At 35.1% G+C, this 19,826-nt stretch overlaps 1 protein-coding gene across 1 annotated transcript; it reads left to right on the top strand.

Annotated features, from left to right (window-relative positions):
* The first annotated feature begins 3,081 nt into the window (after positions 1-3,081).
* Positions 3,082-18,775, top strand: LOC149728133 (uncharacterized). Its single transcript, XM_089889027.1, has 7 exons — positions 3,082-3,706; positions 8,864-9,170; positions 9,382-9,537; positions 14,710-15,227; positions 15,928-16,056; positions 18,004-18,105; positions 18,228-18,775. The coding sequence occupies exons 1-7, from the start codon at positions 3,554-3,556 to the stop codon at positions 18,357-18,359; spliced, it is 1,497 nt and encodes a 498-aa protein (XP_089745153.1). The 5' UTR covers positions 3,082-3,553; the 3' UTR covers positions 18,360-18,775.
* The last annotated feature ends 1,051 nt before the right edge of the window (positions 18,776-19,826 follow it).

Raw genomic sequence — 19,826 nt, forward strand, 5'->3', positions numbered from 1 at the left:
GGCCAAATCAGGAATTTTCATTTTGAGAGAATCCCCTTTTTTCGTGTAAAAACCTTTTTCCTTCGTTTCAATTTGATCGTTCGGGAGATTACCATCTCTCGTCTGCGACGTAGAAGTAATGTTTTTGTTCGCTACCAGGGGGGTAGGCGCAGTGTTACATGTTATGATTGTACTCGGTATACGAGGGGGGTAGGTAGTGTAGAAATGTAATGGTTTACTCGGTACCGGAGGGGGGTAGGTAGTGTAGAAATGTAATGATTTTACTCGGTACCGGAGGGGGGTAGGTAGTGTAGAAATGTAATGAATGTACTCGGTATGCGAGGGGGTTAGGTAGTGTAGAAATGTAATGATTTTACTTGGTACCGGAGGGGGGTAGGTAGTGTAGAAATGTAATGATTTTACTCAGTACAGGAGGGGGGTAGGTAGTGTAGAAATGTAATGATTTTACTCAGTACAGGAGGGGGGTAGGTAGTGTAGAAATGTAATGATTGTACTCGGTACCGGAGGGGGGTAGGTAATGTAGAAATGTAATGATTTTACTCAGTACCGGAGGGGGGTAGGTAGTGTAGAAATGTAATGATTGTACTCAGTACCGGAGGGGGGTAGGTAGTGTAGAAATGTAATGATTTTACTCGGTACAGGAGGGGGGTAGGTAATGTAAAAATGTAATGATTTTACTCGGTACAGGAGGGGGGTAGGTAGTGTGGAAATGTAATGATTTTACTCGGTACAGGAGGGGGGTAGGTAATGTAAAAATGTAATGATTTTACTCGGTACAGGAGGGGGGTAGGTAGTGTGGAAATGTAATGATTTTACTCGGTACAGGAGGGGGGTAGGTAATGTAAAAATGTAATGATTTTACTCGGTACTGGCGGGGGGTAGGTAATGTGGAAATGTAATGATTTTACTCGGCAGAGGCAATCAGGGCGATAAAAGAAAGTGTAGAGGGAATTTGTTTTTGCACTCTACTGCGATAGATTACAAATCTCGCTAAAAGGAGTAAACAGTTTAAAAGTAGGTCATTGCGTACACCAAAGAAAAAATTGTCTACCTTTAAAGACAAGGGTTGTCTCAAGTTTGCTAATATCCAGCTTTCAACATTAAACCAAAACTCTTTGGTGTGCGTGCAGTGGTAAAATAAATGAACAAGAGTTTCACTGGCGTTGTTACAAAATGTGCATAAATCTGAATCTGTTATTTTAAATCGGTACAAATCAACATTAGTTACATCATAACTAATTTTTACATTACCTACCCCCCTCCGGTACCGAGTAAAAGCATTACATTTCTACATTACCTACCCCCCTCCGGTACCGAGTACAATCATTACATTTCTACACGACCTACCCCCCTCCGGTACCGAGTAAAATCATTACATTTCTACACTACCTACCCCCCTCCGGTACCGAGTAAAATCATTACATTTCTACACTACCTACCCCCCTACAGTACCGAGTAAAATCATTACATTTCTACACTACCTACCCCCCCCCTCCGGTACCGAGTAAAATCATTACATTTCTACACTACCTACCCCCCTACAGTACCGAGTAAAATCATTACATTTTTACATTACCTACCCCCCTCGTATACCGAGTAAAATCATTACATTTCTACACTACCTACCCCCCTCCGGTACCGAGTAAAATCATTAAATTTCTACACTACCTACCCCCCTCCGGTACTGAGTAAAATCATTACATTTCTACACTACCTACCCCCCTCCAGTACCGAGTAAAATCATTACATTTCTACACTACCTACCCCCTCCGGTACCGAGTAAAATCATTACATTTCTACACTACCTACCCCCCTCCGGTACCGAGTAAAATCATTACATTTCTACACTACCTACCCCCCTCCGGTACCGAGTACAATCATTACATTTCCACACTACCTACCCCCCTCCGGTACCGAGTACAATCATTACATTTCTACACTACCTACCCCCCTCCGGTACCGAGTAAAATCATTACATTTCTACACTACCTACCCCCCTCCGGTACCGAGTAAAATCATTACATTTCTACACTACCTACCCCCCTCCGGTACCGAGTACAATCATTACATTTCCACACTACCTACCCCCCTCCGGTACCGAGTACAATCATTACATTTCTACACTACCTACCCCCCTCCGGTACCGAGTAAAATCATTACATTTCTACACTACCTACCCCCCTCCAGTACCGAGTAAAATCATTACATTTCTACACTACCTACCCCCCTCCAGTACCGAGTAAAATCATTACATTTCTACACTACCTACCCCCCTCCGGTACCGAGTACAATCATTACATTTCCACACTACCTACCCCCCTCCGGTACCGAGTACAATCATTACATTTCTACACTACCTACCCCCTCCGGTACCGAGTACAATCATTACTTTTCTACACTACCTACCCCCTCCGGTACCGAGTAAAATCATTACATTTCTACACTACCTACCCCCTCCGGTACCGAGTAAAATCATTACATTTCTACACTACCTACCCCCCTCCGGTACCGAGTAAAATCATTACATTTCTACACTACCTACCCCCCTCCGGTACCGAGTACAATCATTACATTTCCACACTACCTACCCCCCTCCGGTACCGAGTACAATCATTACATTTCTACACTACCTACCCCCCTCCGGTACCGAGTAAAATCATTACATTTCTACACTACCTACCCCCCTCCGGTACCAAGTAAATTCATTACATTTCTACACTACCTACCCCCCTTCGGTACCGAATACAATCATAACATGTTACACTGCGCCTACCCCCCTGGTAGCGAACAAAAACATTACTTCTACGTCGCAGACGAGAGATGGTAATCTCCCGAACGATCAAATTGAAACGAAGGAAAAAGGTTTTTACACGAAAAAAGGGGATTCTCTCAAAATGAAAATTCCTGATTTGGCCTACGCCGCGCGAGGGGGGTGTTATAGACTGTACCCTTCTTTGCCGACATTAGAGATGCGCGTTCTATTCTTTTTCATTTCTGTGTTTCCCACCTTTAACAGTTTAACAGTTACTTTCAATACCATCCGTGGCATCATAGATATGGTGGCATTAGTGAAGAATCCTTCCGTACATGACAGAATAGGGTGGTAAAAAGTGTTAGAGGTTGGTGGTTTGGGATTGATGGTTAGGGGGTTAGTAGTTAGGGCTTAGGGGTAAGTAGTGAGCAAATAAGGTGGGGTGAGGATTCTTTACGAGCACCCGATTTTGTTTAGAAGCTGTATTATTTTGGGAAACTTTGATGGCACCTTTAGGTCACATTTGGGCATCCGCATCCCTATCTACAAATTTTCCCAAGTTATCTTAAGGAGTCTATAAAGTGCTAAACTAATTTATTTTACGTTATGCTCCTGTGGTATGAGCCAGTTGAGACTTTCCCTAATTAATGCACAGTGCGGATCCTTTAGGAGAATAAACTTAAGTGCGTACCGTACAGTACGCAAAATATATGTTAGTGGCCTGAGTAGAAGGTATTTATAAGTTTTGTACTCTAGGCTTACCTTCGTGCTGTCTTAATAGTGTGTTGTTAAATGTATTGAATGGCTTTCGGCCATCATTCTTCTGCATCCTCTGTAAACCTGTGGCTTGATGGGGTAGAGTTCAAATTGTCAGAGTTTTATAGTGTGAAAAGTGTTTCACTTCCTCAGAATTTTGATTTAAAAGATGCAGATGTTCTGTTGAGTGAGTTTGAGGTAAGTTTTGTATTTACCCAATTATAGCTTTACAATTGTAGTGTGCAGACTGTCTGGTTAAATAAATGAAATTTATTTCATCCATTCCGTCATGATAACCAGAAACGAGAGAGTTTACAAAAGCGTAATGACAGTTAGTAATGGTAAAACAACAGCCAGTAAAGCACGCATATTAAAAAAAAGAAAGAAATAATGTTTTAGATAAACGCGTGACCCTTACACCCTACAGACAATACAATGTAAATTAACTAAACAACATTTTATTAAACATGTTAAGTTCTGATTGGTATTAAAGAAGATTAATCTAAAGGTTAGAGCATGACGGAAAAATAAAACCCCCAACAAGAAATTTCAACTTAATTAAAAAAACAAACAAATTAACAATGGAAGTGTAGTGTGATAATACAAATAATAAAAAAAACAAATATAGTCAAGTGGGGTAATAAAAATAGAAAATATAAACTTTCGATTTTTCCCAAAGTAATGGACTAAAAAAACAGTATTTATCATACCTTGATGTCCAAAAAAGGTTGTAGGATTTCTATAATTACTAAAAATTTTATTTGAAGTTTTGTGCTGTTTTTTTTTATTCCCCAGGATTTGGGAAAAAAAACATTTGCGGGCTAGGCATGTAAAAAATAAAAATCCGGCCAATACCGGTTTGCATTTATATTTTTCCGGCAGTTTTCCCAGCGCGTGTGTTCTGACGTCAAATTTTGCCTCTCTATCTAGTCCCGCGTTCGTGTGCCGCTTTCACCATGTAGAAGGCTTTTGAATATAAGCCAACCATTTCTCCCGCAGTCCTTCGTAGCGTAAGAATTTAATTAAAAACGCGTCAATCATGTTTCGTCTTTTCCCGATCAAAGTCTGATTGCCGCGACGATTTTCACTTGTAACACACAAGTAAGTCTCACAGGACTAAACATTTAGCCGTAAAATTAAAGTTTTGCTACTGAGCTTTTCCAATAAATACGGCATAATGTCATTTATACTACTCGTGACAAACTTTGTCTGGTCAACATTGAAAGTAATAACAGACGCTAGTTTAAGCAAGGAATACTCTACTAGGGTTGCTACTTTAATAAAACTATAAGACTGATCGGCGATTACCAACTACAGTTAAAAAAACTCACACGTTTCTACCTGCAACGAATTTTCTTTGTAATAATAATTACCGGGAATTTAATAGTGCTTTAAGATTGTCTGTGTTTTATATTCCGTAACACGAGTTGAAATTTTGTTCGTATTGTTACGTATTACATTAGTCACAATCCCTATTATGGCGCAAAATACCGCAAGTGCATTATGACATAGCTAGTAATGTTACGTCACAATTGCCATTGTCTCAGCATAAATGTCAGATTTTTGATAATATAAAGCTGTTTGTTACGTCAGAACTGCACGAATAGGTAACTTACGCATACGTTAACAAGAAACAAAATGTTACGCAGCCGGCGAAGTGAATAAGTTCCGGATTCCCACGCCGGCCGTTTGTTTGCCGGCAGTTTATAAAAAATCCGGCCTCTCTTTACACCGCTGTGCGGGGCAATAAAAAAACAATGGTTTCAAAACCAACTTAATTTAATCTAAAGAAATAAAAAATTAATTATGGAAGTACAGGGTGATAATACAAGTATTAGTCATACAACTTAGCTATTGTGCAGTCTATATTTTTTCAGAAACCTCAACTTTTCCTCTTTTTTCCACAAAAGCAAAATATCTCCTATATACTTTTAACAGCCTTGTTCCGAAGCTTTTCTTTTCTTTTATAATTTATCATTTTTACTTCACCACTTCCTTTTAAACATGAGCTTACCCACAAATAACATTTATTAGTCTAAAAACAAAGCCCATACGCTTCATGACCTATATAAAGCACAAGAAGTAACCAGAGCATTACACTTGATTTAAATAAATTATAAGGTTTTTGTAAATCTTAATTACATCTTAACTTTATCTAAGCTAAATTTAGCAACCTAATCATAAAAAATGACCTGTAACTAAACAGCCTTAACTTAAAACATAAATTACATCATCAGAAAATGTTGGCAAAGCTGTAAAACATCTGTTTTTTATACTTGATTACCTTTAAATCAATTAAATTATTGAATAAACTAAAATAATTTACATACATAACTTTAAAATTAATTTTATCGCAAAGTTAATATTGGTTGGGGTAGAAAAAAAACAAAAACAGAAAAAAACACAGTTGTTTCTTTTTACCCCTTCCCATAAGACGAATTTGGGGTATAATAAGACAAGAGAAAAAAGTATGAAATGTTTGTTAAATTTAAAATTAAAATGTACAATCAGCAAGGTACTTAAATATGTAGCAAATACCTGCATTCATAATCAATTTATCACGAAAGACCTTCTCACAAAAAAAAAGTTTAGCAAACCCCATAAAAAGTTTTTTTGTCAATATTTTGTTTGATTTAGTAATTTATGTTTTACCAAAAAAATAATCAACACCTAGATTGACAGTTAAGATAAAAAATAAGCCAAAAAAATGTCATTTTTACCCACAAAAGCTGTTTGCAATAAAAATGATTTCTTAGCAGGCTAATGAGGTTGTCCTTTCTTACCCCAAGTAGCCCATTGTTTTTTATTAACCCACTTTACTATATATATATTATATTTTCTCAGAAATCAACTTTTTCCTAGTAAAAAAAATATCTTCTAAATTCAATGGAAATAACCGGTGCATAAGACTTGATTTAACTAATAGATAAGACTATAAAATGACATGTGCATCAACAGTCTTAACCTAAGTTAGGGATGTGCTGAAGTCGTAAAAGCTCCAGTTGGCTAAGCCCTGAGCGCCAAGTTTTAAAAAAGCCCAATACGAGCATCGAGCCCGAGTACCTATGGCGTCATCAAAGAAAGGCGTACCGAACTCACAAGCTTGTGCCCGTGAGTCTCCTTTTTAGACACCTGGCACTTAACTCGTCTGAAAACTTGGCCAAGCGCCGAGCCTTATGCAGCATAAGTTGAAATATTATAAAATGAAAAAATAAAGCTACTAAAAGATAACCAGGGTTGGCATTCCTGGCTGCCGACTAAACTAGTCGCTGCCTTAGTCGACTGACTTAAATTTAATAATGCACAGAAACTTAGTCAGCCACTTAAAAACCGCGGTAACTAATAGTAACCGCGCCTGAATACCATCCTAGACTAGTCAGCGTAGTTTTCTCTTTAATTGTTTTTTGTTTGTTGTAAATCTGCTCTCTAGCATGTAACGAATCGCATAATCAGCGAATTTGTCCGCATTTACTTAGTATAAGGATGCACATTACAGAATAATTAGATATTCTAGGATATCCTAGATTACTCTATTTCAATCTAGAATTTTGAATCTTTTTATATTTATAGGAAAAAATAATTTTACCCACATAAGTCAGTTTATAGACTCTTTCATAGTGGCCTTGTTGGATCATGAGCTGTAAAATGATCAAAAACTGTACTATTGGGTAGTTTTTGCGTCATGAAACGTATAACATGCTATGAAAAAACGTTGGGAAACGTTTATTCTCGAAAGTCCCACAAACACAAAAATATATTTTTTTTAAATTATTTAATTTCAAAAATTTGTTAATATAGTGCAGTGGTTCTTAAACTGGGGGGCCCCCTAAGGTGGCGTGAAACACTTGGAAGGGGGCGCGGAAAACTATAAAATAAAGTGTTATATGTCTTATTACAGTGGTGTTCAAAAGGCTAAAACACAACGCAGGTAAAAGTTAAATTAAAAAAGCAAACATTTAAGCCTGTTTTTAAACCTCTTACACATGCTAAGTGATGAGGTGTCAATCCCTATTATGACGCAAATAATCGCCGTGTGAATTGCTATTATGTCGTAATTAATTGCCAGGCAAAACTATCGCTGTTATGATGCAATAAATCCCTACTATTTCGTAACAAACAGTCTACCTGGCTAAGAAAAACATGGTAAATATAAGGTTAAACTACAACGTAAACTGAACAGTTATTTGATTTCACTCTTGCGTTGATCGCAATAAAGTGTTTTACGCAATAATACAGATACAGTCAACCAAGGGGCGTGGTTTAAAGCATGTCCAATATGTCAGGTTTGGCTGGGTGGATTATGGCAGAAATTAATTGAACACCAGTGTGATAATTTAACAAAAAGGGGGGGGGCAAGTTTCGAAATTCTGTAATGTGCATCCCAACTTAGTACATTTTTTGGATTTTAATGGAAATTCATTACACTTTGTCAATGCAACCCTGCTGCGCATTGCGAATTATTTTCAATTAATGGCAGCTGTTCCCTTAAATTACTGATTGTAACTACAATATTTTAAGTGCGCCTGTCCTTCAAATAAACCCACACGAGAGAGATTTTAAGCATGCGAGTTAGAGTTTCTATTGTTTATTTTAAAAGGTGCTTGTGCACTCGTTTGGACCCACCAATGTCCGTTGTTGCGTACAGCTAAACAAAAAACAGCGAATGTCAAATTAGTGATTGTTTGTGGGTAATTAACATAGATTAATGTTGCTACCGCGGGATAATGGAAGCGGTAAATTATAACTTTTGGGTTGATTTAACTTTTGGGTTGATTTATTTTTTGATATTAAGAAGATGCTTTGCAACTATTAGGTAAACATTTTCTTGTAAACGGTCAGAATGTTCCTAGATTCGCCTATAAATCTATCTATCTGATCATAACAACGTAACACCACAAATGTATATTATTGCATTCATAGGCGCATATCAATATATGCGTTTTTTACTACTGTAAATACTTGTTAAAAAGGCTCCTCAAACCTTTGTATTCCCATTTTAAATGTAAGTCTAATTCAACATTTTACGAAGTAATCTGTGAATTCGAAAGTCGGTAGGACTGTAGGAGTGCTTGCTTATTACGCTCTCTCATTACGCTGACTTGGTGCTTTATTTGTTTTTACGAGAATAAAGTGACAATGCTTTCTTCACTTACTAAGTGTTTAATGTCTACTATTGCATTGTTACTTTATTAAATGCCATTTTAATAGTTAAGCTATGCAATAGAAATGTGCAAAATGTGATGTAACAATTGATCAAAAAAATTTTTTGATTCCAAGCAATTTAAGTTTACTAGGCTATTATGTTGAAAAGACCACGACTACAAATATATAACACAGCTATTTTTTGCATTAAAGTATGACTTCTCCAATGAAAAAATCCTTATAAGAAATATTCAAGCTAAAGAACATGATGATAAAAAAAGACACTTACATGAAAAAGAAAGAAAGAATGCTGAAAGGGAAAAACACAAACAACAATTAGCAGAAAAACACAAAGAGTTTTTGCAGATGCAGAAGCAAAAAACTGAAGCTGAAAGCAAGCTCCCATCTATGCTAATCGAATCAAAAAGAAAAGTTAACGTATCGCCAAATAATCTATTCTACAATGACATGATTGGAAGTCTTATTTTAACACCAGAACCCGCAAAACCAATCAATGGAGGTAGCGTGTTTACTGTTTAGTATCCAGTATTGTTAAATGTTTTATCAAGCTTATTACTAAAATGTTGTCATTAAAAACAATTATTTCGGTTAACCATTTAGAAGAGTCAGGTTTTTAGGTCTGTACAAGTTATAATTAGGAAGAAATATATTTCACTATTTATCCTTTTTTAAAATAGTGTATTTATAAACTGTTGAACTAATTGTTCCAGACACACCCAAACAGTTGCAATCAGTGAAATCTGATGTTGATGTACAAGACTTTGAAACCGAGAATCCTGATCCATTTTCCAATGCTGAGTTGCAAACGATTGATGATCGCAAAGAACTTGAAGATGTGCTGCAAAATATTACATTAGGTGACAATGGTAAGCCTAATTTTTTAACCTTTGCAATTTCGGTATTAAAACCAAAAATTCATATAATGAAAAGCATAGGCGTCGATTTAGGCGTGCATGGACTGCACCCCAAATTACAAAGCAAAGGTGCAATAACGACCTTTTGCACCCCAGTCTGAATTTGTGTAAACTGCTTAACTGGAGAATATTTGCCACCAATTTGCATATTATTGCTATACTATTGGTCTTCCTCATTTCTTACATGTGAAAATCCCATTTTTAATACTAACAAACTGCATTGAAAGAGTATTGCACAAGATACCAGCGGCACACTTCGTCCCGCTATCTAGCTAATGAAATCTCCTGACACGTACAGTTTCAAAAACGTCAAACTGATGCATCTGATAAAATATAACTGTAGTAGCCAGAGCGTACAAAGTTTTTATTGATAGCAGAAATTTAATTTGTTTTTAAGCTCCTACATGCCTAAATAATGACATGTGAGTTGCTATTATGATGCAAATAATCAATGTGTGAATTGCTATTATGTCGTAATCAAGTGCCAGGTCAAATAATCGCTATTATAATGCAATGAATCCACATGTGAATCCCCACTATTTCGAAATAAACATGCTGCTTGGCTAAAGAAAACATAGTAAATATAAAGCAGCACTACATGGGATATATTTAGGTTGTTTATTACCACCTGCTTAAGGGCAAAATTCATTTATTTTACACGCAACTGAGAAAAACTCACCGCCAAGTTTATGTTGCTATTTCATGACCGATAGAAATACAAATGCGCCGCTCGAATCCCAATACCGTATGACGTCATACTCAATGTTGTTCAGCAAAAATTGGTGCACCCCAAATTTGACGAAGAGTCGGAAGATTATTAAAAAATTGACGCCTATCATGAATAGCCTAATCCACCAAACAAGATAGTTTTGAGCCCCTCAAATAACGTAAATGTATTCCGACATAGCTAGTTATGTTCGTCACTATTGTCATTGTCTCAGATAAATGGCGAATTTATGATAATATAAAGCAGTTTGTTATGTCCGAAGTTTGTTATGTCCGAGTTATTTGGGAATCTCTGTGTTATCATGTAAATCATAACGGTGTGTAAAAACTATTATGAAGTATGGCAAATATTGCGTCATATTCGAAAAATTATTATGTAATAATATTACCCTGCTTAGCTGCTGGTTCTTTGCACAAATGTAAAAGTCAGTATTTTTTATCTCTCGTATACCAATCGGAAAATAATTGTTCCAGCTTGCTGCCACAAAAAGTCTAGTTTATTCCACAAAGCGCATATATATTTGGATTTTTTGTACTTTGGTTATGTTTTCTTAAATAAGTTATTTTGTTGATGGTTATGAGTGGGAAAAGAGAGGTAGTATGGCCAGAGCTATCTTGAATACCCCTTTAAATGATCAATAGTAAATGAACAAATTGTACCGCAAAGCGTACTATGTTTTAAATTTTCAAGTAACGATGCTTTGAGGCCATGTCTTTTGCTGTGGCACTTTCAAACGAAACACCAAGCTCATCATCAAGATAAACCTTTGGCCTTTTTGATAGCCAGAAGCGATCTTTAAAGAAGATGAAGATTGCTAGCAGTGAATGCTTCGAAATTATTCGTCGGCTGAATTAGTAGAAGCAGCTTTTAAAAGTGTTCTCCTGATTGCTCAAAAGAAAAAAACCTCACACCATTGGCGAAACGTTGATAAAGCCATGTATGACAAAAGCATCCAATCTTGTGTTGGGAGAGGCACACAGCAAGAAGCTTGCAAAAATTTCTCTATCTGATTTTACCATTAAAACAAGAATCGATAAGCTCGCAAGAATTGAAGATCAGGTACTTGAGAAAATACGTACATTACCTTTTTTGCTATTCAGTGCGATGAGACAACTGATGTTGCACAATTGTCCGAGTTGTTGGTCTATGTTCGCTTTGTTGGATCTTCATCAATAGAGAAGGAAATGCTCTGTTTTTCAAACCTCTGGAAAACGACTACGACGGCCGAAGATGTTTTTAATCTTGTTGCCACTTATTTTGACTATCATTGTCTAAGTTGGGTGAAACTTATGGGCATCTGCACTGATGGTGCACCAGCCATAATGGAGAGTCGCAGTGAATTCACAGTAAAAATAAAATAAAAGAGCCTCGGCGCAATTGAAATTCACTGCGTGATCTAAAGAAAAGCCCTGGCCACCATGACATTACCAAATGCAATGAAAGGAACACCTACTTATCATAATAAAATTAGTTAACTTTGTCAAAACCAGTTCTGTCAATATGAGATTGTTTGCCAGGCTTTGTCGTATACCTATCGTCCAACCACGATGCTTTATTATTTCATACATTTGTTGGGTGGTTGTCGAAGAAGAATATACTGGCCCGCGTTTAGAAAATTAGAGAAGAGCTGCAGCTAATTTGTGCAGCTCACTGGAAAAAAATTCTGTTGCACTTCGCCCCCAAAGGAAGCAACCAACTTCCTCTTTTGAAATTACTAGGAATTTAGTGGCGGTTTAAGAATGCCTGGTTTGCAAGTAATTCCCGAACATACACATGTCGAATACTGGTTTATATTTCTCACATAATGCGCATTCGTCACAATTCCTATTATTGCGAAAAAGTTAGTTGTGTTATGTCACAATTGCGAATGTCTCTTGGCTGTATAAATGCGGGATTTAATATAAAATAAAGCTGTTTGTTCTGTCAGAACTGCACGAATAGGTAACTTACGTTAACATTATACGATTTGTTACGCAGCCGACGAAGTAAATAAAGTCAAGACTACTAAAATATCGAGTGATATTACACTTCCAAAGTAAACAATGTTACATTGCGATAAGTGTTCCTGTCGCGTAGAGGTCCAACTATTGCGTTAAGATACTTCCGAATTAAATTGTCTTTGCAGGTTTGCCGCACTCCCACGCAATTGCAAAACTCTACACCAATGTAGATAATTAGATTCACCCCAGATTATTACGATAATTTAATAAAATTAACCGATCTTTTTTCTCCGCTGACTGCTATGTTGCCTGTAATGAAAACGTGACTCTATGTTACATAGCAATGGGCAGTCTAGCAATGGGCAGTCTATGTCACCTGGTAGTCGGGTATCGTGGCTCTTTTTTAGGCGCTTGCATTGTAAGGAAACGGTATCGCGTTCGATGCTTGACACTGCTATCATGCCGGTAGGGATGTGCTGAAGTTGTAAAAATTCGAGTTTCAGAGCGCCCAGTTTCAATGAAAAGCGCTTGACGCCATCAAGAAGAAAAGCATACGATACTACGTTCCTGTTCAGTCGAAAATGGCTTATCTCGAAACATCCTTAATTGCCAGCATGTGTGTTCTTAGACCAGAGCTGCAATTGGGTCTTTTTTGCAAGCAATGCTCGGGACAGCCGAACTAGCTTGCGACACTTAGTCCAATTTAAGTTATTTTAATTTTCTTGGATACTGTGGCTGTCAACAAAAAAATTAATTTAAAACGAACTACGAGTACGAAGCAAAGCACCAGAAATACAGTGTTGTAAAGGGGCAGTCTAGAATTGACAAAATAGACAAACGTAAACGAACCTGGTACAACAAAGTTCGATGTTTAGGTATTCGGGTAAAAAAAGCACACTTGCAATTTATTCAGTCAACTCCTTGTTTGCCAGGCACATGAAACCCATTACTGACGAAAAATCTAGTTTGCCATATTTGTCAGAGGCATTAATTCTATCTCCAATATCTTGTAAGAATTTGCGCATTGGTGCCACTGAAGGGCACTACAACTGGACCAAATATTTTCGATGCATTTTTTTGTTTGACAGATTTAAACTTAGACTTGTCAAAGTTGGTATCTATGATGACTGGAGGTACACCAGCTATGGTTGGTGGAAACAAAGGTGTTATTTCACTGCTTGAAAAGCACATGAAAAGTAACGAATAGTAGAATGTTTAAAATGCATTGCATTATTTACCAAGAAGTGTGTGCGAAAGCTACAAGTATGTGGGAAGTGCTTCAAACCTTATGATCCGGAGTGGCTTTTAAAGCTTGCTTTTTGGATGTGATTAATTAGTTAATGTTATAAATAAATAAATTTTTAGCTTCGAAACTAAATTACGTATTTTAAAATCCCAACTTGAAAAAAAGTTTTACATGCATGGAGTTTTCTTGGGTGATTTTTATCTGAAGAATGTCACCTACGCTGGAAACATATGAGAATATGCTATAAAAGCCTGCATTTTCTGAACCACCTACAACCTATATGTGTGAGCAATTATTCTAAAAAGTTATTTAAAACAAAATGCGAACATAACTCACTGATTAGCATTGGACAGAATACTTCATCTTGTTTTATTTCTTTAAAACCAGACATAAAAAAGCTTTCGATAGTCTTGAATAACTAACCAACCATTACCGTTTTAACAAATTCGTTCTTATTCTCGTTTTGTTAATAAATTGTTATGAAAAACGCCATAACTCAACGCCGTTTCCAGGTGAGGCCCGCACGACAAATATATTTTGACCTGTGTAATGTAATAGGCTGCCGACCCCTGGTGTAAATGGTAATGGCAAGTGGTTTATGTGAGATTCCTGTGTAGACCAATATGGAAAAAAAAGGTTATTGCTGTTTTGCCTACCACGTATAAAAGTCAAAATAATGGAAATTATGTTATTAAGTCTTGGTGATCTGTTTTTTTTTTTCTACTAATTCGTACCCTGTATAATATTTTGCACAAGAGCGAAAAATAAATGTTTTATTTCAACTTCATAATAAAAAGAGAATTATCCTGAAATATTATTCTTTAATATATATAATAGAATCCAGGCTAAAAGTTATAGATAATTTTTTCTAAAATTTTGAAATGAATTTTAACATTACTGCAACTGGTCAACTTGTGCGTACTTAAAAACCAATGTTTGACCAGAAATCTTGTGTTCTGCAAGATTTTGCTCAAGATTGGCACTTTTTGGGGGAAGCGTATTCTTATAGGCTGTTTTCCCAATGGCATCCACGTCATAGGTATTTGTTCTGATCTTGACTTTAAAACTCGACCTTTGGCAATCTTAACCTTTTATAACTTTAGCAAATTCATACTATCTATTCTAATAAAAAGTTTTTAAAAAAAACTAAGCTGAAGGCAAAAAGGTTTTCAAAACTTACAAAATATACATGTAATGATTTTAAATTATAGAGACATCATATGCAACATCGAAATTGAACGATCATGCGAAACAACCAAATCATGATATTCTCGATGAATTTACTGATCTTTTGACTAGTGATATAAAGGACACCGAAGAATCTGTTGTTGATCAACAAAAACATCACAGTTCCACCAATTCGATAAACTTTGGCAAGCAATCTTCGAGCGGGTGTACCATGGTTAGCATGTCTAATACGACAACCCCGACCTCGAACCACTCAAATTTCACTGCAGATTGTACCGTTAGTTCAACGAGGACATCCACTCATTCTGATGAAGCTACTATTAACACTGCACATGAAAATGATTATGTAAATTTACCTTGCACAGCCATAAATAGACCATCAGTCCCGCCACGTCCTACCCCAAGAAGGAAATATTTGCTTGAAGACACTGAACCGGTTACAACTGCCAAAGAAAGAGAGAGATTTGAGAAAACTATTAACAAAGCCTTAACCAGCTTACCCAAATTACCCAAATCTCTTCCCAATGAAAAAGAAAAAACGGTATTTAATATTAGTACAAATTAAGCACATCTGTTACTTTGTTTATTTGTTTTCATATATCTTATCATATAATTGGGCTTTTAAAATATTTATAACTTGTTAGTAATACTAATTACTAACACACACTATTACCCTTTTTGCATGGTAAAAAGTTAATGCGAATAACGATCCGCATTAACTCATCATATGAGAACTCGCTAACCGCGTTATTTTGCATGGTCATTGGTTTATGAGCGTATCAACATTGAGTTAGCTTATTTTGGCGCAATATTGTTAAATCTAGTTTATAAAATAGGTTTTAATACTTTATGGTGCTATTACCAACGAAAACCTATAAAATTAATACCCGAAAAAGATTAGGCTCTTAAAAGTAAAACTTTACTTTTCTTTACTCGCATAATGCGAGTAACAACCAACCTCCTACAGCAGATGACACGCTTATGACGTTATGCGTGTTAACTTTGTTTTTGCGAGTAAATATGCGAGTACTTACGTGCATAAAAATGACCATGCAAAAAGGGTATATCAGAACTATGTTCTGTGATTAACTTTTCTTACAGATTCAACATTTAAAGATTTGTGATGTTTAAACCCGAGGCTTTTATTACTTGTTTAACATTATTACGTGTTTAACATGTTAATAGGCTAACTGCATTTCTAATTTGATGTGTTTATGCCTTTGGTTTATTATTTTGATCAGGAAACACCTGGATTTCGAGATGGATTAACTAAGCAAGAAAACAATTTCGCTCTTCATGTTGTTTCTATGGGGTTTAATGAATATAATGTATTGCAAGGAATGCAGAAGTTTGGACTTAACATAAAAGCGGTAGTAATGTGTGTTTATGTTTAGGTCTTATTATGCTTAACTTATTATGCATGTAGTTAGTTGTATATTGAAGTAGCTTGCCGCTTATATATTTTATTTTAATTTTTTTCATATCTTTTTTTACTTGTTTTATTTTTTTCTCCAAGTCAGATTTCATTTAGATTTTCAAAAGCCTTTGTCATTTAGTTAAATCATGTGTAATGCTCTGGTTACTTCTTGTGCATTATATAGGTAATGCAACATATTGGTTTTGAAAACTGACTAGAGGTCATTCAAGGTCACACCCAATAAAAAGTCTTCATAATTCAATGCATGTAATATTAGAATGTCACTCTGGTACATAAACACAGCCTATATAAGAACACAAAATCACTCGAGTATAACAATGAAAATAGAAATTGAGAAAAACGTTAATAATAAAATAGTTGTCTGGACATTGGTGATGCTTTAAGAAGTTAAAGGGGCATACCAACGAAAAATCAAAATTTGTGTATTGATAGATATGCTCAAATGTGATCTAAAGCTACCATCAAAGTTTTAAAATACAAAACAGCTTTTGAAAAAAATGAGTTTGAAAACCGCAAATTCGACCGCTGGAGTAAAAATAAAATTGGCGGTTGCACAATGCATGAGATTTCCCATGAGAAAAAATTTCATTCAACTTTGATCGTTTCTACTTTCTAAAATACTAAAGAAAATTCAAATTTTATTTCTGATTTGGTATAATGGATGCTTCTTCTTCAAAACAATATAAAAAATTGTAAAACATAGACTTTATTATGTTTTAGTTTTCGATTGAACATAGCTACATAATATGCTGACTCAGCACTTTTTTTCTTTTTAGCACTTTTTTTTATATTAAAAAGTTCATTATGCCTCCCTAGTACCTACTGTACCATTTTTTTATAACAAAAAACCGTTTTTTGTGTTTAACACTTGGTTTGAAAATATGCTAAGTCAGCATAATCTGGTATGTACCTACGTTCAATCGAAAAATTAAAACATAATAAAGTCTATGTTTTACAATTTTTTTTATATATTCTTGAAGAAGAAGCATTCATTATACCAAATCTAGGGATGCACAATACAGAATAATTAGATACTCTAGGATATCCTAGAATACTTTATTTCAAATCTAGAATTTCGAATCTTTTTATATTTATAGGAAAAATAATATTACCCACATAAGTCAGATTATAGAATCTTTTATAGTAGCCTTGTTGGATCATGAGCTGAAAAGTGATCAAAAATTGTACTATTGGGTAATTTTTGCGTCGTGAAACATATTGCGTCGTGAAGCAGGCTATGAAAAGACGTTGCGAATTTTTTTTTTTAAATTTTCAAGTTGCAAAAAGTTTATGAGAAGATGTGTGACGACGTTAAACAGAAAACTGAATCCCTTAATTAGATTCGAATACAAAAGGATTCGAATCTCATGGATTCGAAATTCTGTAATGTGCATCCCTAACCAAATCAGAAATAATTTTTTTTTTTACTTCAGCAGGTTTTTTTCACTCGAATGAACCCAAATCGTGAAGCCAAAATATACTACTTGTGTTTTTCACCTGTACTTCCATTTTTAATTTGTTTTACTTTTTAATTTAGTTAAGTTGCTCTTAAAAACATTCTTTTTTATTGTTCCACAATTTTTTTTATCCGAATGTCAGGGGAGTAAAAAAACAGTACAAAATTTCGAATATAACATGAGAAAATCCAAAATTAATGTTTTCTTTTTTATTTTCCCACTTGACTATATGTACATATTCTTTTTTTAAATTACAGTATTCCAAATATCATGTGTTGTTTGGGGCAGAAGTAATGGTCATATACCCATGCAACCTCGCTACCACAGTAGAATGGGGTAGTACCTATTCATTAAGATGGTATCTACTATCCTCTCATTTATTTGTACTGTTTTCTCTGGTTAGTAATCCAATTACTTTATAGGTTGTTGAACATCTTTGTGCTGTACAGAGATTATCGGAGGGAGACTACAGTTTGAATGACATTGAAGATGCACTTGAAGTATTCAATGGAAACGAAAAAGAGGTAAATGTAAAATATCAAACTAATAAGAACCTCAGGAGCAGCATTATAAATTTTCTTGTTTGTTACAGTAAAGGATAAAAAATTATTAATAATATTTTTGTGATCTCTTTATTTAATGTTAGGCTGAAGAGTATCTCCAATTGCAACGGAAATTTCATGATATGGGTTTCACAGATGATAAAATAAAACAGGCCTTACTATTGCATAACGGCAATGAGACGAATGCTCTAGAAGCATTAGTATCTGGATTGTAAAGTAACAAATATTTACAATTTAAATTGAACGATGTACTTGCAGCACCAATAAGTTGTATCTAATACTTGGTACTTTCATTTTTTATTCGTAATATGTTTATATTAACATAACACAGCCACTCCTATGAATTTTGTATACTGCTTTATTTATCATTTCAGTTTTTGATTGAAATAATGAATAAGATTAGCTATAATAAATCATTGAAATACACCTGCAATGTATAAAAGTTTTTTTTTTGCTTTTTGTAGTTGTGAATAAATAATAGATTCTGTTTTTTACACTGATGCAACTGTTAATATACCCTCATTCTTTACTTCCTTACGATTTATTACTCTTGCTTTTAAAATCTTTCTAGCTACTTAACATGTATTATTATTGTTATGGTTTATCAAGAATAAAAAAACGGTGCACCTGGCACTTTCTTTGTTAGCAGTTTATGAAAGGCCCAACTGAAATCCTCTGTTCATGCATGGCGCCCTCTATAAAATCCTTTTTTTGACTTTGTTACTTTGTGTTTTTTTCTGATATCTTAGTATTGATCTCATTAAAAGGGCTATTTCTTGCTTTATGAAAAAAAACTTCCGAAATGATGTATTAGTTATTAGGATAGCAGGACAGAATCCACATCAGTTGGCGCCACAGAAAATTGGTGCTCGTTGCCAAGAAGTTCAGGGGCATTTAATATAACTAATGTAATTAGTTATTTTTGTTTCTTAATAAATGATCGCCATTTAACATATTGTGGGTAAATCTAATAAGCATCTTTGTTAAAAGGGCTGTATTTAGCACCTATTGTTTGCTTTTTAAAACTTCGTCGTTCTTGTCTGTGATTAGCGGTAGGAATCGTCTAATTTTGGCGATCCTGTTAGACAGTTGGAACCACAGAAATAAAAACAAGAGAACAAAGCTCTAATGGATGGGCAAGTATAATTTAAACATTAAGATAGATAATATCGGGCAAAGAAACACCGAGTGGTCTCACTGCTGCTATTGTGAGTCCAAAATCAAGCAAACACCCTGACTTTTCAATGTGTTTAGACAATTATGTTTTGTTGCAAGCGTAAAATGGCTTTCATTTACCCTGTCAAACATCTTTAAAAAAAATATAAAACAGCCCGTTGGGTTTAAACGAACTTGTTTAGTTTTGTTTGCGTTTCCTTTTGTGGGCAGGTGTAAAATAGCTTCTATTAATCTTTTAATACATTTTTTGCAAAATAATATAAAAATTACGCTCATTAAATGACTAAAATGTCACCGGTCCGTTTATTTAGTGCAAGTTTGATATGTCCACGATATTTAGTTCACTACCCAATTTGTAGCAAAAATAAGAACTTTATCAATAGTTATAATCAACTTTCTGTTATTACAAGTTCATATACATTTGTAGGATACAATATTTATCCATTAAGATCGAACATAACCGATTGTCGTTCAAATATTACAAATTGTTATGCAATAATATAATG

The sequence above is a fragment of the Ciona robusta genome, chromosome 11 (assembly GCF_009617815.1).
Source record: "Ciona robusta chromosome 11, ASM961781v2".
Taxonomy (NCBI): domain Eukaryota; kingdom Metazoa; phylum Chordata; class Ascidiacea; order Phlebobranchia; family Cionidae; genus Ciona; species Ciona robusta.